The sequence below is a fragment of the Seriola aureovittata genome, chromosome 7, assembly GCF_021018895.1.
Source record: "Seriola aureovittata isolate HTS-2021-v1 ecotype China chromosome 7, ASM2101889v1, whole genome shotgun sequence".
Classification (NCBI taxonomy): Eukaryota; Metazoa; Chordata; class Actinopteri; order Carangiformes; family Carangidae; genus Seriola; species Seriola aureovittata.
Window position 1 is genome coordinate 13,434,788 of NC_079370.1, and position 20,781 is coordinate 13,455,568.

General features: G+C 41.9%; 1 protein-coding gene across 3 annotated transcripts; it reads left to right on the plus strand.

Annotated features, from left to right (window-relative positions):
- Window positions 1–42: 42 nt before the first annotated feature.
- Window positions 43–19,346, plus strand: epb41l4b (erythrocyte membrane protein band 4.1 like 4B). Of its 3 annotated transcripts, none has more exons than XM_056381607.1 (23): window positions 43–2,553; window positions 5,090–5,194; window positions 5,286–5,328; window positions 5,777–5,855; window positions 6,143–6,187; window positions 7,600–7,652; window positions 8,490–8,610; window positions 9,238–9,325; window positions 9,416–9,504; window positions 10,311–10,380; window positions 10,490–10,659; window positions 11,418–11,527; window positions 11,952–11,985; window positions 12,283–12,316; window positions 12,470–12,573; window positions 14,881–15,020; window positions 15,982–16,103; window positions 16,199–16,312; window positions 16,408–16,463; window positions 16,551–16,703; window positions 16,922–17,042; window positions 17,203–17,336; window positions 18,214–19,346. In XM_056381607.1, the coding sequence occupies exons 1-23, from the start codon at window positions 2,278–2,280 to the stop codon at window positions 18,275–18,277; spliced, it is 2,325 nt and encodes a 774-aa protein (XP_056237582.1). In that variant the 5' UTR covers window positions 43–2,277; the 3' UTR covers window positions 18,278–19,346. The 3 variants fall into 3 exon arrangements, with proteins under 3 accessions (XP_056237582.1, XP_056237584.1, XP_056237583.1); XM_056381609.1 differs by having other exon boundaries at window positions 17,292–17,336; XM_056381608.1 differs by lacking the exon at window positions 17,203–17,336.
- The last annotated feature ends 1,435 nt before the right edge of the window (window positions 19,347–20,781 follow it).

Consider the following 20,781-nt stretch of genomic DNA (forward strand, 5'->3'; position numbering starts at 1 on the left):
GTCTTTTAGGCAACACAAGCCTTTTTCACACTTCCTTGCAGAATGAGGCTGCTCACTGAAGCGAGGAGTAGTCTGCTTATTTAACCTTCAGCTGAGCGCCTTGAGAGCTGGCATCATTTCAGTGACACTATCTCAGCATCACAAATCAGCCCAACCTGTCTGATTATGACAAAATATTGGCTTAAAGAAAGACACTACAACAAAATGTCTCTGCAGGTTTATGTTGATGATATTCTGGAAGAATGTTGTGTATAATTCACTGTGTTGTACAGTATATTTGTGCACTCCTTATGCTGTGGTTATTTTTTCATAAGGATACTAAAAAATTCGGGCATGTAGAGTAGGTAGACTATTCCCAATGTACCCGATAATACCAATAAGATATGTGAGAGAATGCTACAGAATCTCATCACCTCACTCATAAATTAGATTCACCATACCTAGAACCAGAAGGCTTCTGCAGGAAAATCCACATTTATGAGAAGTCTCACCCAGGAGATGCATCTGTGAGGGTTTATGTTATGCTGAAGATAAGCAGCTGGTTTGTAAGGTCATGCTGGAAGTCCACAGTTAAAAACTTACACATGGACACGATCCAGGCAGCAATGTTAATTGTACAGAAAATTATTCTCAGGTCCTGGGAGACACCAGGAGAGTCTTCGTTTCACGACTGAATAACAGAGTTAGCAAAAGTTGCTGGGTATGAGAAAATGTCATACAGGATGTGGAATGGTGCAGAAAAATATTTATATTTCAAGTGTGAAGTGAAAAGATGAGGTGGGAGTTTTGCTTTGGCTCATTCTCTTAGAATTGTATTGTTTCTTTTTTCTTTTTATTAATAAGAAAGCCACTTTGTTACTTGGTTGATCCCTCTTGTTGCAATGTGTGTGGGTGGAGATGTGATATGGGAGAGTTTTGTGTTTGGAAATATGCTGTATTTTTTTTTGTAAATGAGCAGTGCTGATGTTGTGCATGATTGTAAAAACGACACATGGTGGATACTTGACAGCAGATTCCAGTATTTGTAATGTCAATATACTGTGATTTGACCACTTTTAGCCAACAGAAGAATAAAGGATTTAGTATTTCTCCAAGAGAATTTAATTCCTGGCAGTGTGGAGAGGGCTTTTAAGCCTTCGTGCTGGGAAATATTTTGCAGAAAATGCAACTGATCAAAAATTCAAGTAGTTAAATAAATGTATGATGGGGTTGTTTTGGGAAGACTGACTCATGATCTTTTTAAAACCTACCTCTTTAGCCTTGCCTTTGATTAGAATGTTTTATAGCCTTCATATATTATCTTCAATATAAAATACTTGAATGGTTTAACCCTTCTTATCAGTTTGTCAGTCATCTATAAAGCATTATTGATACTGATTATCTCAGTATTTGTTCATTCCTGGGCATGACCCAGATGAATAAAGTGACATAAATCATCATCATCATCATCATCATCATGATGCTGGGACCTCTTGGAAACCCTTTGACGACCTCAGGGGCACCCCGGACCCTACGTTGGGAACCACTAATGATCTGCCATAATCTATATACTCCGTATAGACAGGCGGGTCCCTGGCAGACAGGTGGCGCTGGTTGACCGGCAGTGATGGGTCGGCCAGTCGGGAGGAACAGAAGTTTGTTCTGCGCTGTGTTTTTACGCAGGCGCAGATCATGCTGTTTGTCCAGTTTCGCTGGTTGACTTTTACCTGTGAGAGAGAGGGAGAGAGAGACTAGTTTCGGTTCGCCGGTGGGAATAAAGAACAACGACCTCCGAACTCCGCTCCGGTCCAGAGGTGATAAGACTTCCCTCCTCCCTTCCCCGGCCCCGTGTGACTCAGGGGTTCCCGTTGCGGAGCGTCGGACGGGATTTCTCCGGGATTTTAGAGTCGGTGCGCAACAGCGAGCCAAGTAGGAGGCAGGTGCACAGGAGAGGACAGGACAGGGGGAGGAGGAGGGCTGCCTGTATTTCCGTGACAGAGTCCTGTCGTCCACACCGGACCGAATGACTGGAAATCAACTGGTTGGCGCCTCTGTGGTCGATCTGTGTTAGTTTCATTAGTATGCGGCTGGAATCCCCACGCTGCTGCCGACATCCAGCCTGAGGACTGATCGGCAGCCCTGAAGTCTCCGCCGTGCCTGCTGAGTGACTCCTCGCCCCGGGGAGGACGAGGAGGAGGAGGCGGCGGCAGCAGAAGCAGGACCCCGGCTTCAGCGACTGTTGAGTGGAGCAGTCTTCACGGACACAACACGGACCTCCTCGCCTCGTGGATCAGGAAGATGATGGGCTTTCTGCGCCGGACGTTCAGCCGCCGCTCTCGGAGCCGCTTCCAGGCGAGAGACAGGGACGAGCGGGACGGTAAAGGGGGAGGAGGGGGAGGAGGAGGGGTGACCGGGAACCCCCTGCTCCTGGCCCATCAGCAGCAGGTCGTACACGCGCCCGCCGTGGTCGCCGGGGGGGCGTCGGTTCACATCCCTGCGGCCGGGACGGCGAGGACCACCATCACCTGTCGCGTCCTGCTGCTGGACGGCTCGGATGTCAATGTGGATTTGCCTGTGAGTGCGCTGAAGCCTGTCTGGTGTCCTGACAGCGGCTCTGTGTGTTTACACTGGCCGGCAGAGTGTGTAAACAGAGTACATGTAGCAGGACCAGGTGGTAGCCTAGATCAGTGTGTGTCAAAGTGTGGCCCGGGGACCGCGTTGGGACCATACGGTTCCTGGTGGTCCCCTGGAAAAAGATGACAGGGTTACAGCACTTAAATTTAATTTACTTTAATTTATCTAACTGAGTCTGGAGTCAGGGTTGTTTTCAGTTTACGCTCAACTTTTTTGAATTAAAAATATGAGGAGAAACTGCAACTCAGGACAGTTTTGATACTAAATACTTAATTTTTCCATAATAAAAGTTGAAGGAAAACAATCCTGATTCGAGAATATGTTAGAAAAATATACTCTGTGTTTTGTCCTGTTACACTTTTTTATTTCCCCATTCATTTGGAAGACATGCAGTTCAACAATTAGCCTAGTCCTTAATGGATTGATGGATTGACAGTGAAGTTTGATGCAAAATTCTTTTCAGCTTCTCAAATATGAGGATTTTCTACTTTTCTCTGTTTCTGTCACATTAACTGAATAATTTTGAGTTTTGGGCCCGTGTTCAAACAAAATGAGTAACTTGAAGATCTCATAAGGGATCCAGGGCATTGTTTTTGACATTTTGGTGACTAACGAAATAACTAAGCAACAGATTAATCAGTAATGCAAATCACTAATAGTTGCATGCCAAGCTCAAATCAATAACGACGTGTCTGAAATGTGTCAGTTTGGAGTTTGGCACAGATAAGTTTGTCCTTACCAAAGTTTCATAGCCTGTAGTATCATAGTGGCCTATATAGTATGAGTGTGAGTATAGTGTGTGTGTGTGTGTGTGTGTGTGTACACACTGAGAGGTGCAGCTCCAGATGGTGGTATGATCAGCCAGTTCATCACATTACTTCCCCGTACTGACTGTTGGGAAATCTACAGACCTGAAGCTGCCCCCTCTTTTTTGTTCTTTTACAGCATCTTTCTTTCACGTGCTTCTCTCTCTCTCTCTCTCTCTCTCTCTCACTCTCTCTCTCTCTCTCTCACTCTCTCTCTCTCTGTCTCTCTCTCCCTCAGTCTATTTGCCTGTATCTGATCTCAAGCAATCTCCGCTGCCCCCCCCCGCCCGACTCTCCCTCCTAATCTTCTTTTACACTCCCTCTGAGGCCTTCTCCCTTGCTCATCATCTTACTCTTTCACACTCTGCCTCCTCATCCTCCCTCTTCTTCTCCGTTTTCCCTCCTGCGCTCCATGTCTCTCTCTATTCCCCGACTCCCTGATCTGATTTACCAAATGTGGGGACTGTGTGTCACAGACAAGTGCTACGAGTGTGTGCAGGGGTAGGTGGGATGATGAGCGAGTACGTGGGCACTCATGCGTAAGTGGCTTCTTGTGAGATGTTTTCATTTTGAAGGTTGTGTGTGTCACTGAAGCTGTTGCATGCATGCGTCACCTCTGAAAATGCTCGGCCAGTAATAGTGGTATAAGGGTGGAGAGTCTTTCTCTTGTCCTACAGAGAGATTACAGCAATAACACAAGGCCATAGCTTCTGCTGAGGTATTACAGCTCCAGCAACAAAATGACACATGGCTTTTTAAGCTGGCAGCTTAGTCACAGGTGTGTTGGAACAAGTTTGTTCATGTCCACTTGTTTTCCCACAGGCATTGATACTGGTGCGCTAAACCGAGCTGAAACTCACCTATTAAAGCTTATTAGTCTGTCACTTCAGGCTGAATGCAGCCAAGACAAAAGGTACAACAGCAGCGGTGAAACATTCACTTCACTGTGAGAGACCGCGTGAGGTCAATTTTGCCTCGTTCCTGCTGCTGGTGCATGTGCGCCCATGTGATAGAGGCTATGATTTCAATCAGCCTCTCTAAACTACATGCAGCAGAATGAGCGAGAGCGTTTTCTGTTCCCAATCCCTTAATACCACTGATTTCCTCACACATTCATACACTCACCAGGAAGTTTAGACTGGTTATCAGGATCCAAAGTACAAGGCTGTCATCTTCCTGCGCACCCACCGTGTGTAATATGGGTGAGACGTGGGTGAAGGTCTTCATGTGAGGCGATGACACACATCTGCTCGTAAAGTGTTTACAGATAAAGTTTGGGACATTATGCTGAAAGTTGAGTTAAGTGCCCTGACTTGTGTTGTGTGTGTTAATGACAAAAGGCCTGAATAAGGGCCTTTCCCTCAGGGGCTTGTCCTTCTCTTTTTGACCCAGATGCACATGAGCACACACACACACACACACACACACACACACACACACAAACAGCCACTTTCACACCTACTACCTCATTTTGCTCCTGTTACAGACACCTGGTCTTTTCCTGAATTACCGGGACATGTGTGAGCCACCTGAATAGTGAAACTCAAAATTCAGTTTTAAAGACTCCATTCATCCAGACAAGATAATGTTAGTACAGCAGAAGAAATAAAACAATAAACACACATGCAGCTGGGTTCAAAAATGATTAACCTTTCATTCTTTTGTTGTAGAGCAAATCCAAAGGCCAGGACCTTTTTGACCAGATCATGTATCACATAGATCTGGTTGAGACAGACTACTTTGGACTGCAGTTCATGGACACAGACCAAGTCTCAGTGAGTAACAAGTGCTTACTCCTATCACAGTAGAGCACAAGCTGATATAACTCTCACTCTCACCTTTTTTTTATTCTTCTCTCTCCTTTAGCACTGGCTGGATATGTCCAAGCTTATAAAGAAGCAGATCCGAGGTGAGTCCCCCTGTTTGTTCTTGTTAGGCCCACTTGTGCAGGAAAGGTGCAGTGTGCATGTGGAAGCAGGTAAGTAGGGAGCAGGTGGCGCATTATCAAATGTTGACATGGCGATTAGTATCTGCATTAGAAGGCGTACCCTTGTTTGCTCTCCAACTTGTAACGGTGATAAATTATATGGTGTGTGTGTGTATGTGTGTTATAGTTCAATGGCTTAAAAAAATCTGATTGATGTTGAAATTAAACAGGAAAGAAATCAAGATTTATGGCTGTGGTGAAAGTGATAGATGGACTAGATGAGAATAATAGAATGAACGGATGAGATAAAATGAATAAAGAAGATTTGATAAAATGAATTCTCAATAAATTACATCTCATCTCTCTCAACCTCTTTCTCTTCCTGCAGAGTCCTTATTCACACTTTTCCCTCTGTCTTCACTTCTTTCAGACGGGCCTCCTTACAGACTCTTCTTCAGAGTGAAATTTTACTCATCGGAGCCAAACAACCTGCGTGAGGAATTTACAAGGTAAGAAATCACGCACACAAATCAAACACACACACGCACATATACATACACACACACACACAGTTTTCTCTGGAGCCCAGTGTAGAGGTCCAAAGGGGATGTGAGGCTAATTACTTTGCTGCTGTGGGCAGATTCAAATCAAGGCCGAACGGACAGAGACTTGTTAAAGCAAATTATGTGTCAGTGATGAGGAGAAGCCTGTGATCCATCAATTGATTTATGTTCTTCTTCAGTGTAAGGCTCTCACTCTGTTTTTTTTGTTTTGTTTTGTTTTTTGACACCAACAGGTATCTGTTTGTGTTGCAGCTTCGGCAGGACATTCTGTCCGGCAAGTAAGTTTCTTTGTCACCGTTTATGCGCACATATGTCACATGCAGAAATTGTTGGGAAAACACTGTGACAGATGTTTATTTACAGACATGTAAATATACAATACACAAACACAGTATGGAGGTTTCTTAGCATATTACGAGCCCAGAACAAACAGTACCTGGAGATGGGAGAGATGGGAGAGGTGAGCTTGATGTGAATAAGTCTGAACAAAGAATCATGACGATCCATCCAGTTGTTGTTGAGAAATTTCACACAAAAAACCTCTACAGGTGAAGTCAACGGATGCCCCAAGTCAGTATGATTCATCATCTGGGGACCATGAATGTCTGTACAACATTTCATATCCATCCATCTGATAGTTGTTGATCAATATGGTGAAGTCAGGTCATGTCACATAACCAATGTTCCTTAAAAAAAAAGATGATGCATGGTGGACAATATGGAGTTAAATTGAAATGTAAGATCTAATCTCTATCTACTGTAAATGGAAATTTGACCTTGTGATGTAAGATGAAGCTGCTCTGTGGAGTATGAGTGAATGCATTTGAAAGAAGCTCTGAAAAGTCTTAGCTGGCAGTGAGTACTGACATAATTTTGTGAATACATAAATATACAAGTCTGTGGTGCATTAATAGCAAAGACAGTTAAAGCAATAAGTAAATGACAAGTGCGGTATGAATGCATGGCTTTTTATTCTCGGACCGTAACCTTAAATTCTCATGCATATAAATGAACCCACCGTAACTGAAACAAAGGAGAACCTTCACCTTAGATTATGTGTCCCTCCTCATGAGGACAAAACAAGTTCCCGCAAGTCATTGTCTGGTAATTCCCCCTCATTTGTGAGCACATCTGGATCTCACAAGTAGCATTAAAACTGCTATACACACACCCACCTGTGGGAGTGTACACACAGGTCACCTACTCTAGAGTTTGGGGGACTTCTGTACAGTGGAGTCTGCTTCTTCAACAAAAACACAAACCTGTGTGCACAAGCACATACTCAGACAGTGTGTTACCCCTCTCTCTCTCCTCCTGGCTCTATCTGGGCCACAGATCCCCAGAGTCCAGCTCTATTATAAAGCTCAAGATCAGGAACAGCAGAGTGCTGCCTATTTTAGGAAAAGGGTTGCTCCTCTCCTCCTTGACGCACACACACACACACACACACACATACACACACACACACACACACACACACACACACGCACGCACGCACGCACGCACGCACACAAACACACACACACACACACAGTGTAGGTCATTCAGACGCTGTTATGTCTTTCTGACACATGATAACATGTACACATCACTCCATGGATAGGCCCGTGTGCTTGATTTGGGAAGTGTGTGTAAATGCACTCACACTGAAAACAGCTCATCATCTGTGTCTCTTTTTTTCAATCTTCAGACTGAAGTGTCCGTATGATGTCTCAGTAGAGCTTGCTGCCTATTGTTTACAAAGTAAGTAGACTTCACATACTCATTTATATTATTTGTATCATGTTATTCATTTATATTTACAGTTATAGTAAGAGATTTCTCCTCTCACAGGACCACAGGTTACATGTTTAGCCCAGTAACTACAGATAATTCTTATTACTGCTACCTGTTTTCCAAAGGATATACAAAGCTTTTACATTATGTTGGATTTTACCTTTCTGGAAGCACTTCATTTCCATGCATCTCATTTGGATATGAAAATCTTGCATTTTTGAAACTTGAAACATTTATTTACTTCCTTGCTGTTGCAGCAACCAAAAAGTAAGACATCCATATCTCAAATCAAACCCAGGAGACAAAAGATAAGCAAAAATGGATTCTGTGAAAAGTACAATATGAGTTTGTTGGTTCCTTGCATTAGAAAGGTTGGCCTTCTGTGGCTTGTTCTCAAATCTAAGATGTCAACACTTAAAAGCACCAACAAGGACATTTTTTCAAAACACTTAAGTAAAACCAATTACATACTCCGAGTAGCTTATTCATGTCAAACATGTCTTTAGTCTACAATTAGATGTTCATACACTGTGGTGCAGCTGTTTGAAGATGCAGGAATTTGCCGCGTTAAAGTAAGACTCTGTTCCTGCTACACAACCACTGTGACCACAAGTGACAATTATTGCATAATGGTAAATGGTAAAACAATTAAAAGAAATACCAGCACAAGTAGAGAAGAGCTTTATAGATCTGCACTAAGAATACACAAGCTTTGTTGTAGACTTTATAACTTTGACAGCATGTTGTGTGTGTAATGTCTTACAGGTCTATGCTCAATATGTTTTTGTGTTTACCCTCATTCAGGTGAGCTGGGAGACTGTGATCCCTTGGATCACTCTCCTGAGCTGGTGTCTGAGTTTCGTTTCACTCCCAAACAGAGCGAGGCCATGGAGGCGGACATCTTCAGCCAGTGGCTGGAGCTCAGGTGAGACATAACATTTCCTCACATGCATCTGGATTAGTTGCAACGATACTTCTGCTGCATTAAAGCAACTTACTGATACGGCCTGAGCAGTTTTCTCTCCTCGCTGGGGCGAACAGATGAGCACTGAGTAGAAAAGGAAGTCGGTGTGCTGCTGCCTATCAGTGTTTCCACCGATGATGATGTCTAAATTTCACTGTCCCTCCGTTCTACTCCTCCTCCGCCTCGGCCTCGCTCTCACTGGTTTGTGTGAAGGATTAAAGGATTAATCCCTGGAGGGTCTTGATTGATTCCAGGCAGTATTTAACCCAGCCGCGCTCTGATTGCTCCCATCTCGGATTAGATTACACACACATATGCTACGCTTCACCAAGCCACACAAGGACGAACCCACACTGAGTTCACAGTCATTCTTATGCACAAAATCAAGACTGAGTCAAGGATGATGCAGCCAGATAGTTACTCACCGAGTATTTCCCTTAGAGCTAACGCCAGACACCAGTAGAGTACTGCTGTTAGTGATAGTTTTCTTTTTCCAGGGTGAGCTGCAAGTGTCAGAGCTGCGGTGATGGAGGGGGGTTATATTTTCGTTGTGACAACTCATCATGGTGTCTTATTTTAAATCTTCAGGGGAAAGAGCCCGTCTCAAGCAGAGATTTCTTTTCTCAACAAATGCAAGTGGCTGGAACTTTACGGAGTAGATATGCACTTTGTCAAGGTGTGTGAGTGTGTTTTACTGTCACAAATATCACTTAATATGTGTCAGCTCATTACAAGAGAGCTAAAGGTGTGTGTGTTTTGTATTCAGGGCAGAGATGGAGGAGAATATGCACTAGGTCTCACTCCTACTGGTATCTTAGTATTTGAGGGCTCCAACAAAATCGGCCTCTTCTTTTGGTAAGTACATCAAACATATCTGGTGTGGGGTGACAACAGATGTGTGAGGTGTGGGGTGACTTCCAATTTTTTGTACACTTAAGTAAAAAACAATATTTTCATTAACAGCATTATATGTTACATTTTCAAACTCATCACACACAATGATAAAAAAAAATATGCAATAAACGTAAGAATATTCTTCTTCTTCTAATAACATGACAGCATGACACAGTTAGTGGCTGTTAGTAGTAAAGCAAGACGCTTTCTGGCTCCAGGGACACAGCAGTAATTGTTTATGTGAATTACAACTGAAATGATTAGTCAATTAATCAGTCATCAAAAGAATTACCTGCAACTATTTTGATAATTGATAAATAGTTTTAGTTATTTTCGAGGTAAAAATCATAAAAAAGAAATGTCAAATAATATCTGGTTCAAACCTGCAACTAGAAACTGTTTCTGATGATGATAGTAAACTGAATATTTTGGGTTTTGAAGTCTTGGTTGAACAAAATAAGACGTCACTTTGGACTGTTTCTTTTTTTGACATTTCATATCATTATATATTGAGTATTGAAAAAATAATTGGTAGATTAATGATAATGAAAATTATTGTTAGTGTCAGCCCTAGTATGAAAAAATTTAATATCAATCTGCAGCAACATAATGTACAACTGCTTTTTAATTGTTTTTTATGATGGTTCACTTTGACGTTAGTTGGTTGGTTTGATGGAGGCAGACATGATGGTGGGGTATCATGACAAACAAAAGCCCTTTGGATGAACAACGCCTTGTCTGTTTGTGTGTCTTTGTGTGTTATCTAGGCCCAAAATCACTCGCCTGGACTTTAAAAAGAGTCGACTCACGTTGGTTGTGGTGGAGGACGATGATCAGGTTCGTATCCTGCCACCAACAGATGCCTAGACACAAACATCCTCAGGCGCTCAGCTGAGAGTCGACTAACAGTCTTTGTTTGTTTATTGTTTTTCTCCTGATTGTGCAGGGGCGGGAGCAGGAGCATACGTTTGTGTTCCAGCTGGCCAGCGCCAAGAGCTGCAAACACCTGTGGAAGTGTGCTGTGGAGAGCCATGCCTTCTTCCGACTAAGACAACCAGCCACAGGCAAAGCCAGCCGCAGCGACTTCACACGACTCGGGTCCCGCTTCAGATTCAGGTAGCGCACGGCGACCAGCTCCTTAACAACTGAACGTTTCTCACTGACTGTAAATACCCAACTGAAAAAGGATAATACGAGTTGGCTCACTCAGGGAGTTGTGGCCAGCACTTGTGCCAGCATATGGGGAATAGTGTGTCACATAAAACAGAGCTTTTGTATCTATGGTTACAGTGTATCTATGGTTACGTGGATCTGTTCCTATGGCGACCGAGATATTCCCTTCATATTGTTTGTTTTCTTCTGACTATTATCAGAGATGGTCAGAGCAAATTCTCACACTTGAAGGGCACTTCCTGTCATTTGTTGGAGAAGCTGAACAAAGCAGTGTGAAGTCTGTTTCACATTAGAATAAGTGGATAAACACTCAAGTTACAGGTGGTAGAAATAAAAACAGGAACACATGTACACTGTAATGTAATCCAGTATCATATACATACCAATGTCACTTATGTGGAACTTCAAATTAATTTCATAACAGAAATTAAATGAGCAATTGAGTATGCTCAAGAAAATATATTAAAAGCAAAAAAGTAATACATTTCAATAATTTTTCCTGATGGTGGCACAATAACATTTGTCTACATTTTAAAACCTTCAAAAGTATATATTTCTTTACATCCTTAAATAGAATAAATTCTTTTAGCTTAAATTCCTCGGCAGAGAAATAAACCCTATAACTGCAGCCAGCCTGTGGTGTGTTCCCTGTATCGTAATAACGTCTGTACTTTTCACACTCCTCTGTGTTTCTGTGTCAGTGGTAAGACAGAATATCAGGCCACTCACGGAGGCAGACTGAGGAGAGCCAGCACGTTCGAGAGAAGGCCGAGCAAGCGATACCCCTCCCGCACACACTCGCTGGGCAAAGGTGGGTCTTATCAGCGCGTACAAAACGCTGATGACTAACAGCGCATGTTTATTTCCTATACGTGCTTGCACATTAGATAACTTCAACTTGCTGTGTCACGTTCGTTCTTCGTCAAAAACGCCCGCTGTACTCTTCAGTCCTCCATAATTCCCACCTTCTGTCAGCTACAGTGGCCTCACAGGCGTACATACATAACTGATCGAGTGCAGACTGCATTTACTCTGAGACCGCCAGTGTCCATGTCCAAACACCTTTTATTTAGTCGATGTCTGAACAGCCATTCAGACCTGGAATACAAAAATGGATGAAGAATGAAGTGAGGGCTGAAAAATCAGACTTAAACTCCGTAACCCCTGAGAAAAAATACAAATAAATGAAGTTAACAGACAAACTTACGGTGCTGTTCTCCATTTCTCTCTGTCAGTTGCCATTTCTCCAGCCAAGCCCCCACATATCAGGTAAAACGCACACACACAAATACACCCATGAGTACACATAATACTCACATGCTCATTCATGTTACTGTACTTGTGAGGACATTCCATCTATTTCATTCATTCCTTATCCCCTAACCTTGACCTTAATCCACATAACGGCTTGGATAATCTTAACGCTAACACTAAAATAGCCCTTTGTAAAAGAGAAGTAAAATGTCCTCACTTTGTAGCTTTTTCCAACACCGCTACATAAAGAAATAAACCTTTTCAGTTAGTTTGTTAATCTGCTATTAATGATTGTTGTCATTCTTTTCCCAGCTCTCACGCCAGCCCTGATCCCAGCCTGCATCCAGTGAGTGACCTCAGATAACCCACTTTCATGCAAACACACAGACACACATGCCGCAGCCACTGATCTGGCTTCGCCCTTGTGACAACATTTAATTTCAGCATCTCTTCAATCCCTCTCCTCTCCTCTCCTCTCCTCTCCTCTCCTCCCCTCTAGTACCAACGCAACATTCCTATTGGCCACGAGCCGTGGCACACGCCCCACCCCGCTCTCACACCTCCAGTTTACCTGCAGCCCTCCGGACACACGCCACCACACAGGTAAGACGACTGACCACACACACACACACACACACACACACACACACACACACACACACAGAGGAGGGAAGGGTTTAGAGATACCCGAGGACGTGGTCTTAGGACAAGTTTCTATTTTTAGACAAAGTCACTCATCTCACTGTCTCTGTTTTGGTACTCCACATTATCTGTGTTTCATCACACTCCATGTCACTCATACACCTCATAAGTCTGTTTATCTGTATGTCTACCCCCATACTCGTGTATGTGTGTGTGTGTGTGTGTGTGTGTGTGTGTGTGTGTGTGTGTGTGTGTGTGTGTGTGTGTGTGTGTGTGTGTGTGTGTGTGTGTGATGTCCATCTCCTTGTCATGTTCAGGCCTTCTGTTGAGGCTGCGAGTCCTGTGTCCAGTCACCCTCCCATCCCGGAGCGAAGCAGCAGCACCGTTCGGGGACCCATGAGTGTGGTTTACAGGGACAAAGTCATGACCGCACTTTGACCTCTGTTTGTTCTGGGAATCTGTTCCAAACCCAGACTCATAACACTAAAGCTGACACAGGCTGGTGCCCCAAAGAGAGAAGCTCTGTTGATGGACTCAACAGAAAAAAAAAAAGTTGTCCCCATCACCATCATCACTTCTGTCTCCATCCATTTGTGACTTTCCCTCCCTCTTTAAACAAAACACCTTTTCACGTCAACCAGAGGTTTTCAAACTGTGAGGCAAAGGGCCGAGACATGAGGCAGAGATACTGTGTGAGGTGAAAGGGACAAGTGCGTACATGCTGGTGTTCTGAAAACAACGGGAAGTTATTTATTTTAATTTGGCCCGATTATCAACACGCAGCAGTGGCTGTGACGCACAGCTCATGGAGGCAGTTGAGGTACTTTAAAAACCCGATATCTGCAATTTGCACCAAAAGTCTCAATGACTCAATGGACATAATACACATATTTTTAGATTTAGTGTGACTATAATTTTCTGATGATATCATTATCTTCTATTGTGAATTGAAAACTTTAAATGCTTATAACTCCAGTCTATCAAAGTAATCCAGTGATAGCTCTCTGTACATACATGGGCACATTGCAAACATGAACCGCAAATGGGGAATTTGGCGTAATCTAATGGTGCCAGAATGTAAACAAATATAGGCAAAAAACCCCCCAAAAAACAGTGCTCATGTTGTAGCCAACCGCTAACTCACTCACTTAATAGCAACTTTGTATTTCCTGTTAACACCCTGGAGCCCCATAATTGTGTGAATTTTCCAAAAGTTAGAGCGTAATTATCCCCCAAGTTGAAATAAGACAAAGACTGATATTAGTCTTTGGTTTTTCATGTTGCACTTTATTGCTCAGTGTGTCTTAACATGGTTGTTATATTTCTTAAATGCTGACTCTCTCCTCTATCCATTCACACACACACACACACACACACACACACACCAGTCAGCCACAACATTAAAACTGGTAACTAGCTTTAATGTTGAGGCTGATTCTTTTAAAACTGCTGATATAGACTAAAAGACAACAATGGGACACAAATAAGATAAATAAGGTTTAATAGCTTTGTGCCTTGGTTTGCTTGTGAACATTTACATGTATTTGTGATTTGTGTTTCAATTGCACTCTGTTTACTAGAAGTTCGCAAATCTGCCACTAGATTTATCCTTATGCCTTAGAAATCTTATGACAGCTAATTTATCCAAATCACTTTATATAGACTGGAATAAAGTGATGTGAGTGTTGAATAGGGTAATTCTCTAACAGGTGAAAGGGGGTCCAGTTAAGCACATACTGTATGCTGGTTTAGGGATTAAGCTGCTTTGTGTATAGATCAGTGTGAAATAGAAAACCTGCGTGTGTTGTGTTTGTGCTTTCCAAGTGAGGCTGTTGAATAAACTTTACATTAATTGTGTGTCAGGTTATGGATTAACTAAATCAAACAACTGTTTACAGAAAATGTGGCCAAGGTTTTCTCGTGCGTTGCCTTTTACTTTTTTTCACATGATGCCTTTAGGGATATCTCTTTATTGCTTTTCAAATAAACAAAATGTTTGTAATTGCAAAAAATCTAACATCTGCAAGGATCTGTCTTTCATTGTTTTATAATTTAAGCCCAGTTGAAATGGTCATTTACTGTCTTTTTCAGCATCTATAGTGGGATGATTCTTGTTGATGAGTAAGCTTTAGAAACTTGAGTCATGAAGTCAGAATGATTGAAAGTTAGATATTAATGATTTATTAGAACTATTATCGTTGGTAGAAGAAGTGAATGTTGTTAGGATGGGGGGGGGCTTGTTTTGATTAGCCTACATGTCATCTTCAGTTTCCCTCTGAGTGGTCCCGCCTCAGACCATCAGTTCAGCATCGAGGAGAATGAGACTTCGTATTCTGGCAAGATCCACCACCATCACCGACGCCACACACACAGCCACGACACGCTCTGTCACACACACACCAAGAACAGTGAGTACTCTCAGCCTGAGGAGGAGCCGTCTAAACAGTGTCTGTCTGCAAATCTGTCATATGTCTAGATCGTACGCTAATGCTCTTTTCATGTTCAGCGCTGTATGTTGGTCAGCAGGCAGCTCATCCAAATCACAAACTAAAGCCATAGTTTCCCACTCACATTTTTTTCAAGATAACAGTCATGTGCCCAATATAACAATGGAACAGGTTCTGCTTGCTGCAATCATCGCTCCCATTCAAAGTGGCCATTAAAGGACCCCTCCCCAGTGCAACACCAGTGTAAGTGATGGAGGGACAAATTTCACACACAGTGGTCAGTATGAACATGAGAAATGATAACAGTGAGAAAAACCTGTTTCAATGTTCATATGGGTTCCAGAGAATTGTTTTAAAGCAGACTTTTAAAAAAAATGTGAACCTGTCAGTTAATCCTTTATCCTTTAGTGGCATCTAGCCATGTAGATAGTTTTGGTTTTGTTTGGACACAGAAATATCCACAACCTTGACTTCTGCCATTAATCAAATAGATGGATATACATACATATATATATATATGTATGTATATGCCATAAGTATATAATGTGATTATCCTCAAACCTCAGTGTGGACAGTTTTCACCAAGACAAAATTGTAGAAGTTGTTGAAAGTAAGATCTGTTTATCACCCAGAATATTTGGGAAAATGTCTCTGCATAGTGAAATTTGCATTTGATTTTTTCCATTCATTCACCTCTGTTGGACTGAGGTTGTGGCAGATACAGTATGGCTAGATACCACAAGAGTACAGTGGGAAACTACGTTTTTGTGATTTGTATGAACTGCCCCTTTTTATTAACATATTTTCTTTCTTTCTTTCTTTCTTTCTCACTTCTCTTCTTTCTCTTTGAGTCTGAAGAAAGAACAAAGTTGCCTATAAAATATTATGTGTGTACAATATCATTAAACTTTGTGTATATTAGAACGCCGAACTCCTCCCTGCCCAGCGGATGAGTTGGACATCTCTCAGTCTCTGCTCAAGGCTCTGGAGTCAGACAGCGATTCTCCTCCCTGGCCCTCATTGCACATCAACATGGACAACAAGGTCAGACACATTTCCAACACACTGTTGTTCTATTCTGCTTACGTAAAGAGGCATTACCCAGGTCTTCTTACTGCCCTGCTTGTTCCCCCTGGCAGGGAGAGGAGAAGCAGCTGTCTGAAAAGTCTTTGCACCCTCCTGCCTCCCCGGTGATCATCCCTGACCACCTTAAATGTAACATCCTCAAAGCCCAGATGGAGGCAGCTTTCAGGGTGAGTTGATGGAGCTCTGTGTACTGTGCTGCGTATCTAACAACAATGCAGGCAAGAGGCTAAATATTTTCATCCTTCTCTCCTCCAATATGAAGAAGGAGGCTCCAACAACACCCAGAGGAAAGAACTCAAATGAGACCCTCAACGACAGGTCAGTGGTCTTACACTACCTTCACATGCTTACGTTTCTACACATGAGTAGCTGAGACTAACTCTCCATATATTAATTGGTCTTCAGGTACCAGAGCTCATCCCAAGACTCAGCTGCATCCAGTCTGACTGCAGACAAGACGCCCCACCGGCAAGACCGCAACCCAACGCCAGAGAGGCTGCAACCCAAAGCTAACCCAAGCAGCAACCGCAGGAAACGACTGGTCAGACAGTTCAGCTTGTGAGTACACACCACCTTTGATTACTGTTGAAGGGACAGAGCTCAGAGAGCAACACTTGAGCTTCTATGAGTGGGAAATTGCACTCCTGAAACAAATACTCCACTGAGTACTTGAAGCAAAAGCATTGCTATCTCCGCCCTTTGAAAATTACATTTTGTTCAGAGCAGTCTGCAGGTCATGTAAGTCATTCAGTCTCTCAATTTATTTTGCTCGTCAGTAACCATGAAGACGAAGATAATCTGCCAGAGGCACTTGCAGCCATCTCCTCCCAGAGTACAGGAAAGTCAGGCTCTAGCAGCTCATTGGACAAACAGATACAGCCCTCCATATACCCACAGGTAAATACACACACACACACACACACACACACACACACACACACACGTTTGTTTAGTGCACTTCACTCCACTTATGGGGGGATTAATTCAGTCTTTCAGTGTTATCTGTAAGTAAACAGAGATATGTCTTTGTGTGCGTATATACTAATGTGTATTCCAGGTGGATAATATGCCAGCACTGGAGCTGGGTAGTCCATGCTGTCCCTCTCCTTCACCTTCCCCCCACTTGTCCCCTTCTTACTACCGTAGCTCCATTCCTCACCTGGCCCCTTACCTTTCTGCCCATAATGACAGGTAACACACTTCTACTCTGCTCTTTGGGACACGTTTATACACTAGTAGAAAGAAACTATGTACATTTACACTTGCATTTACTTGAGTATTTTCCATTTCCATTTCATGTTCCTTTATACTAATTTAATTACTCGACTACATTTATTTGACGGTTGTAGTTGCTTTTCACATGAAGATATTACATAAAAACAAATAACTAGTTTAATGAAATGCAAGGCATTGTTGAATATAAACCACTGGTTTCCAGCCGGTGGTTTCATTTAGATAACTGCTTGAGGTCCAAATATTTCACAAAAATGAGGATAACCCTGTGGTGCAGACATGACATAGAAATGTGTAATTTTGGACAGAAAAAAACTATATTTATGTCTAACTGGTGAGGTAGCATACCCACTTCTTATAACAGACAAACAATCAGTTCTGATGTGTCAACATTTTAGTAACAAAGTCTGTTACTGAGCCTGTAATCTAAATAAGATAAATTACCAAGATAAACTAGTCCTGCTGAAAGCTAATAGCCTATAGCTTAGCAGAGAAGCCTGCTGTCTCTGCTGCCTCTGACTGCTGAAATTCACATCATTTAAAGTGGTTAAGCATTTTAAAGATTAATTTACTAAATTAGCTCATGAATTCAAATTCAAAATTTTACAGTTTTTTAACTTCTTTGTCTCTGTAGTTACTGCTTATTTCCTTTGTGATGCAGAAATGTCTTACCTTGTATATGTTGTTTATATTGTTGTACAACTGCTTTTATGCTGCCATCTCCCTTGAAAACTGTATTTCATTCTCAATGAGACTTTTACCAGGTTACATAAAGGAAACTTAATTGTTTAAACTTGTTGTAACGATAAGTTTGTATGCTTGTGTGTGTGTTTAGCGGAGAGGAAACAAGGTTGGACAGAGAGAAGATACTGAGAGCCCTCCTGATGACGGAGCTCTGAGACCTTGACCCTTGACCCCTGTGACAGACAAAAACAGGTGTTAACTGGAAGTGTAAAAAGAAGTCCCAAAGTCGTTGGCTGCAATCAACATTTGTATATTTGCATAATACGTTCAGCAGTTATAAATATATATTTGCATAAAGCCGATTGTTATATTTGCTTAAATGTTATTTTAGAAGAATGGTTCTTTATATTCATCAAACTGAAACTGTATAAACTATAAGTGAGACAGAATCAAATGGACTCACTAGTTAACTGACTGACTCACACACACAATACAGACAAGCTACAGATATGACTGGTGCTGCCTGCATGATACCTATATCACAAGATGAAATGTTTATCTGATTTGCATTGGGGTTATGTTTAGGTTTTTCCGTGATTTCATCATCACTGTGTCCACGTTGATGCCTAAACTGTGTTTCAGACAGCGACTGTTGAAGCATTGAGCTAAACACTTTAAAAAAGCACTGCTGAAGTGGAAAGTCACTTCACTTTCTAATCAGTTTCTTCAAAATGTAAATAGACATTGTAATAAATATGCTGATACTGTAACAGAGCAGGCACTGTAAATGCTTACTTCCTTATTGTATTTATTCTTATTCTTCAGACATCCACTTTGACATGCCAAAACATGCGCAGCATTTGAGGTTGAAGAAACTTCCTGAACAGAGTGAAAATGAATTGTGACGAGGTGTTGAGACTGGATTGTACTGCGACTGTGAAGCTGCAGTCCCAATCTGTCCACTAGAGGGAGACAAATGTGCAAACACTGCTCCTGTAGCGCCTGTGTTACAGGTTGTCATGACAAACAGATCACGGATCACTTTGCTTGATTTTTTTTTTTTTTTTACATGCCGTTTGTGTTTTCATTACAGGTCAAATGAAAAACTGTTCTCAGATGTCAAGTTCCTGGAAATTTGGTATCAGTAAGCACGACCCTGCTGCTCGGCTTTCTTTTGTCACAACCACATCTGAGGCAGCATATGATCTGCTGCTGTACTGTATGTGTTGAGTTGTTCCTGCCCTCAGTTGGATCTTAATAAAAGCCACATCATCGGTTTGACAACTCTGTAGCAGCATCTTTGGTCTCTGCACTTACATGGGAATGTGGATCGGCCTCGCCCTGCGTAGCTAAGTGTGGATAAGTGTTAAGGGTGTATGAAGGCCTAACCCACCCAGTGAGGGAATGTTGTTATAAAGAATATAACTGATTTATCTGCCTCTACACACCTGTTAGGTACAGAACAATGAGTCAGCCAGTAATTACACCTCTACTCTGTCCTTCAGTGAACCACTGAGTGCTAGATAATTCATCTTCAAGTCACAGTGCAGCAGCAGAAAGGCTCTGGTATTAGCAAGAGAGTGTGAGTTAATACCTTTATAACTGAACAAATTAATGTGGATTTGACAGAAATACTCATGTGGGCAAGACAGTAAACAAGATAATCAATGGGAGGGAGCATAAACCTCATGTTTGGGGTTTTAGAGTTTATATTGACCAAATCACACAGGAGTGGAATAAGCAATTGCCAAAATGATGGTAAACATTATAAATGGTGCATCTGGTTTCTCTATTTTTTTTAACCAAAAGCTTCTAAATCAACATTTAAAACCAGAGTCACTGATTAAATAAATGAGACACAAGCTCTGTGGCTTCTGACTTTCATTATATTAATTAACAGCTAAGGGTATATGACACTTAACTTCACCGTGGTACTATTGTAACTTGGTATAAACTATAAAGCACAGACAACAGTGAAAAATTGTTTTGGAGGGACAATGTTAAATTTGACTACACTCCCTTTAGCAAAAAGAAAGAATGAATAACCACCCCCTCTGTCTGTCCACACCTCCCCCACAGCTCTTAATATCCTTTGGATTATACTTAATCAAAGACGCAATTATTTTTCAATTCAAATGCTTCTTCTAATCTATAATAAACTCAAAATTCTAATATGCAAATTTTAATTTTAAATGAAACAAACACTTTAAACTGGGATAAAGTGGTTGCACTTATCCCAGGATTAGCACTTCACATGGGAACAATTTCTTAAAATTATGAAACTATATAACATGTTGCTTTTTCCCCCACAGTAGACAACATATATCAGTAAACTCTGATAAAGGTTAAGGACAAAAAGAAGTATTCTGGGCTTTGTTGCATGGATACTAATGGTGTTGCTATGCTGGTTTAGACCGTGTTTTTTGTGAGTGGGAGAATGAGCGAGTGTGTTTAAAAGGGATCAAGTTGGGTGGGGTGCACAAGATTGTATTACACAATGCCAAATCTACCCTGAGGGGGTCTGACATGGTTTTGTCTGCCTTCCTTCTCTCTCGCCCCTTCCTGCACTCTCTATGCTCCACTTTTCCACCCTGTGAAAAAAAAGGCCATCGTCTCACATAATGTGTTTAGTGTGTCTGAGTGACAATAGTTTCTTTGCCATAGCATGTGTGTGAATGTGGGAAACACAGTGTTAATCACTGAGGACAGTGTGAGATCC

What these genes read in the sequence shown, in the direction of transcription:
- epb41l4b (XM_056381607.1), top strand. Translation starts at nt 2,278, where the DNA reads ATGATGGGCTTTCTGCGCCGGACGTTCAGCCGCCGCTCTCGGAGCCGC. An exon ending in AATGAGACCCTCAACGACAG is followed by an intron (nt 16,464 to 16,550) that starts GTCAGTGGTCTT and finishes ATTGGTCTTCAG; the next exon opens with GTACCAGAGCTCATCCCAAG. An exon ending in CTGGTCAGACAGTTCAGCTT is followed by an intron (nt 16,704 to 16,921) that starts GTGAGTACACAC and finishes TTTGCTCGTCAG; the next exon opens with TAACCATGAAGACGAAGATA.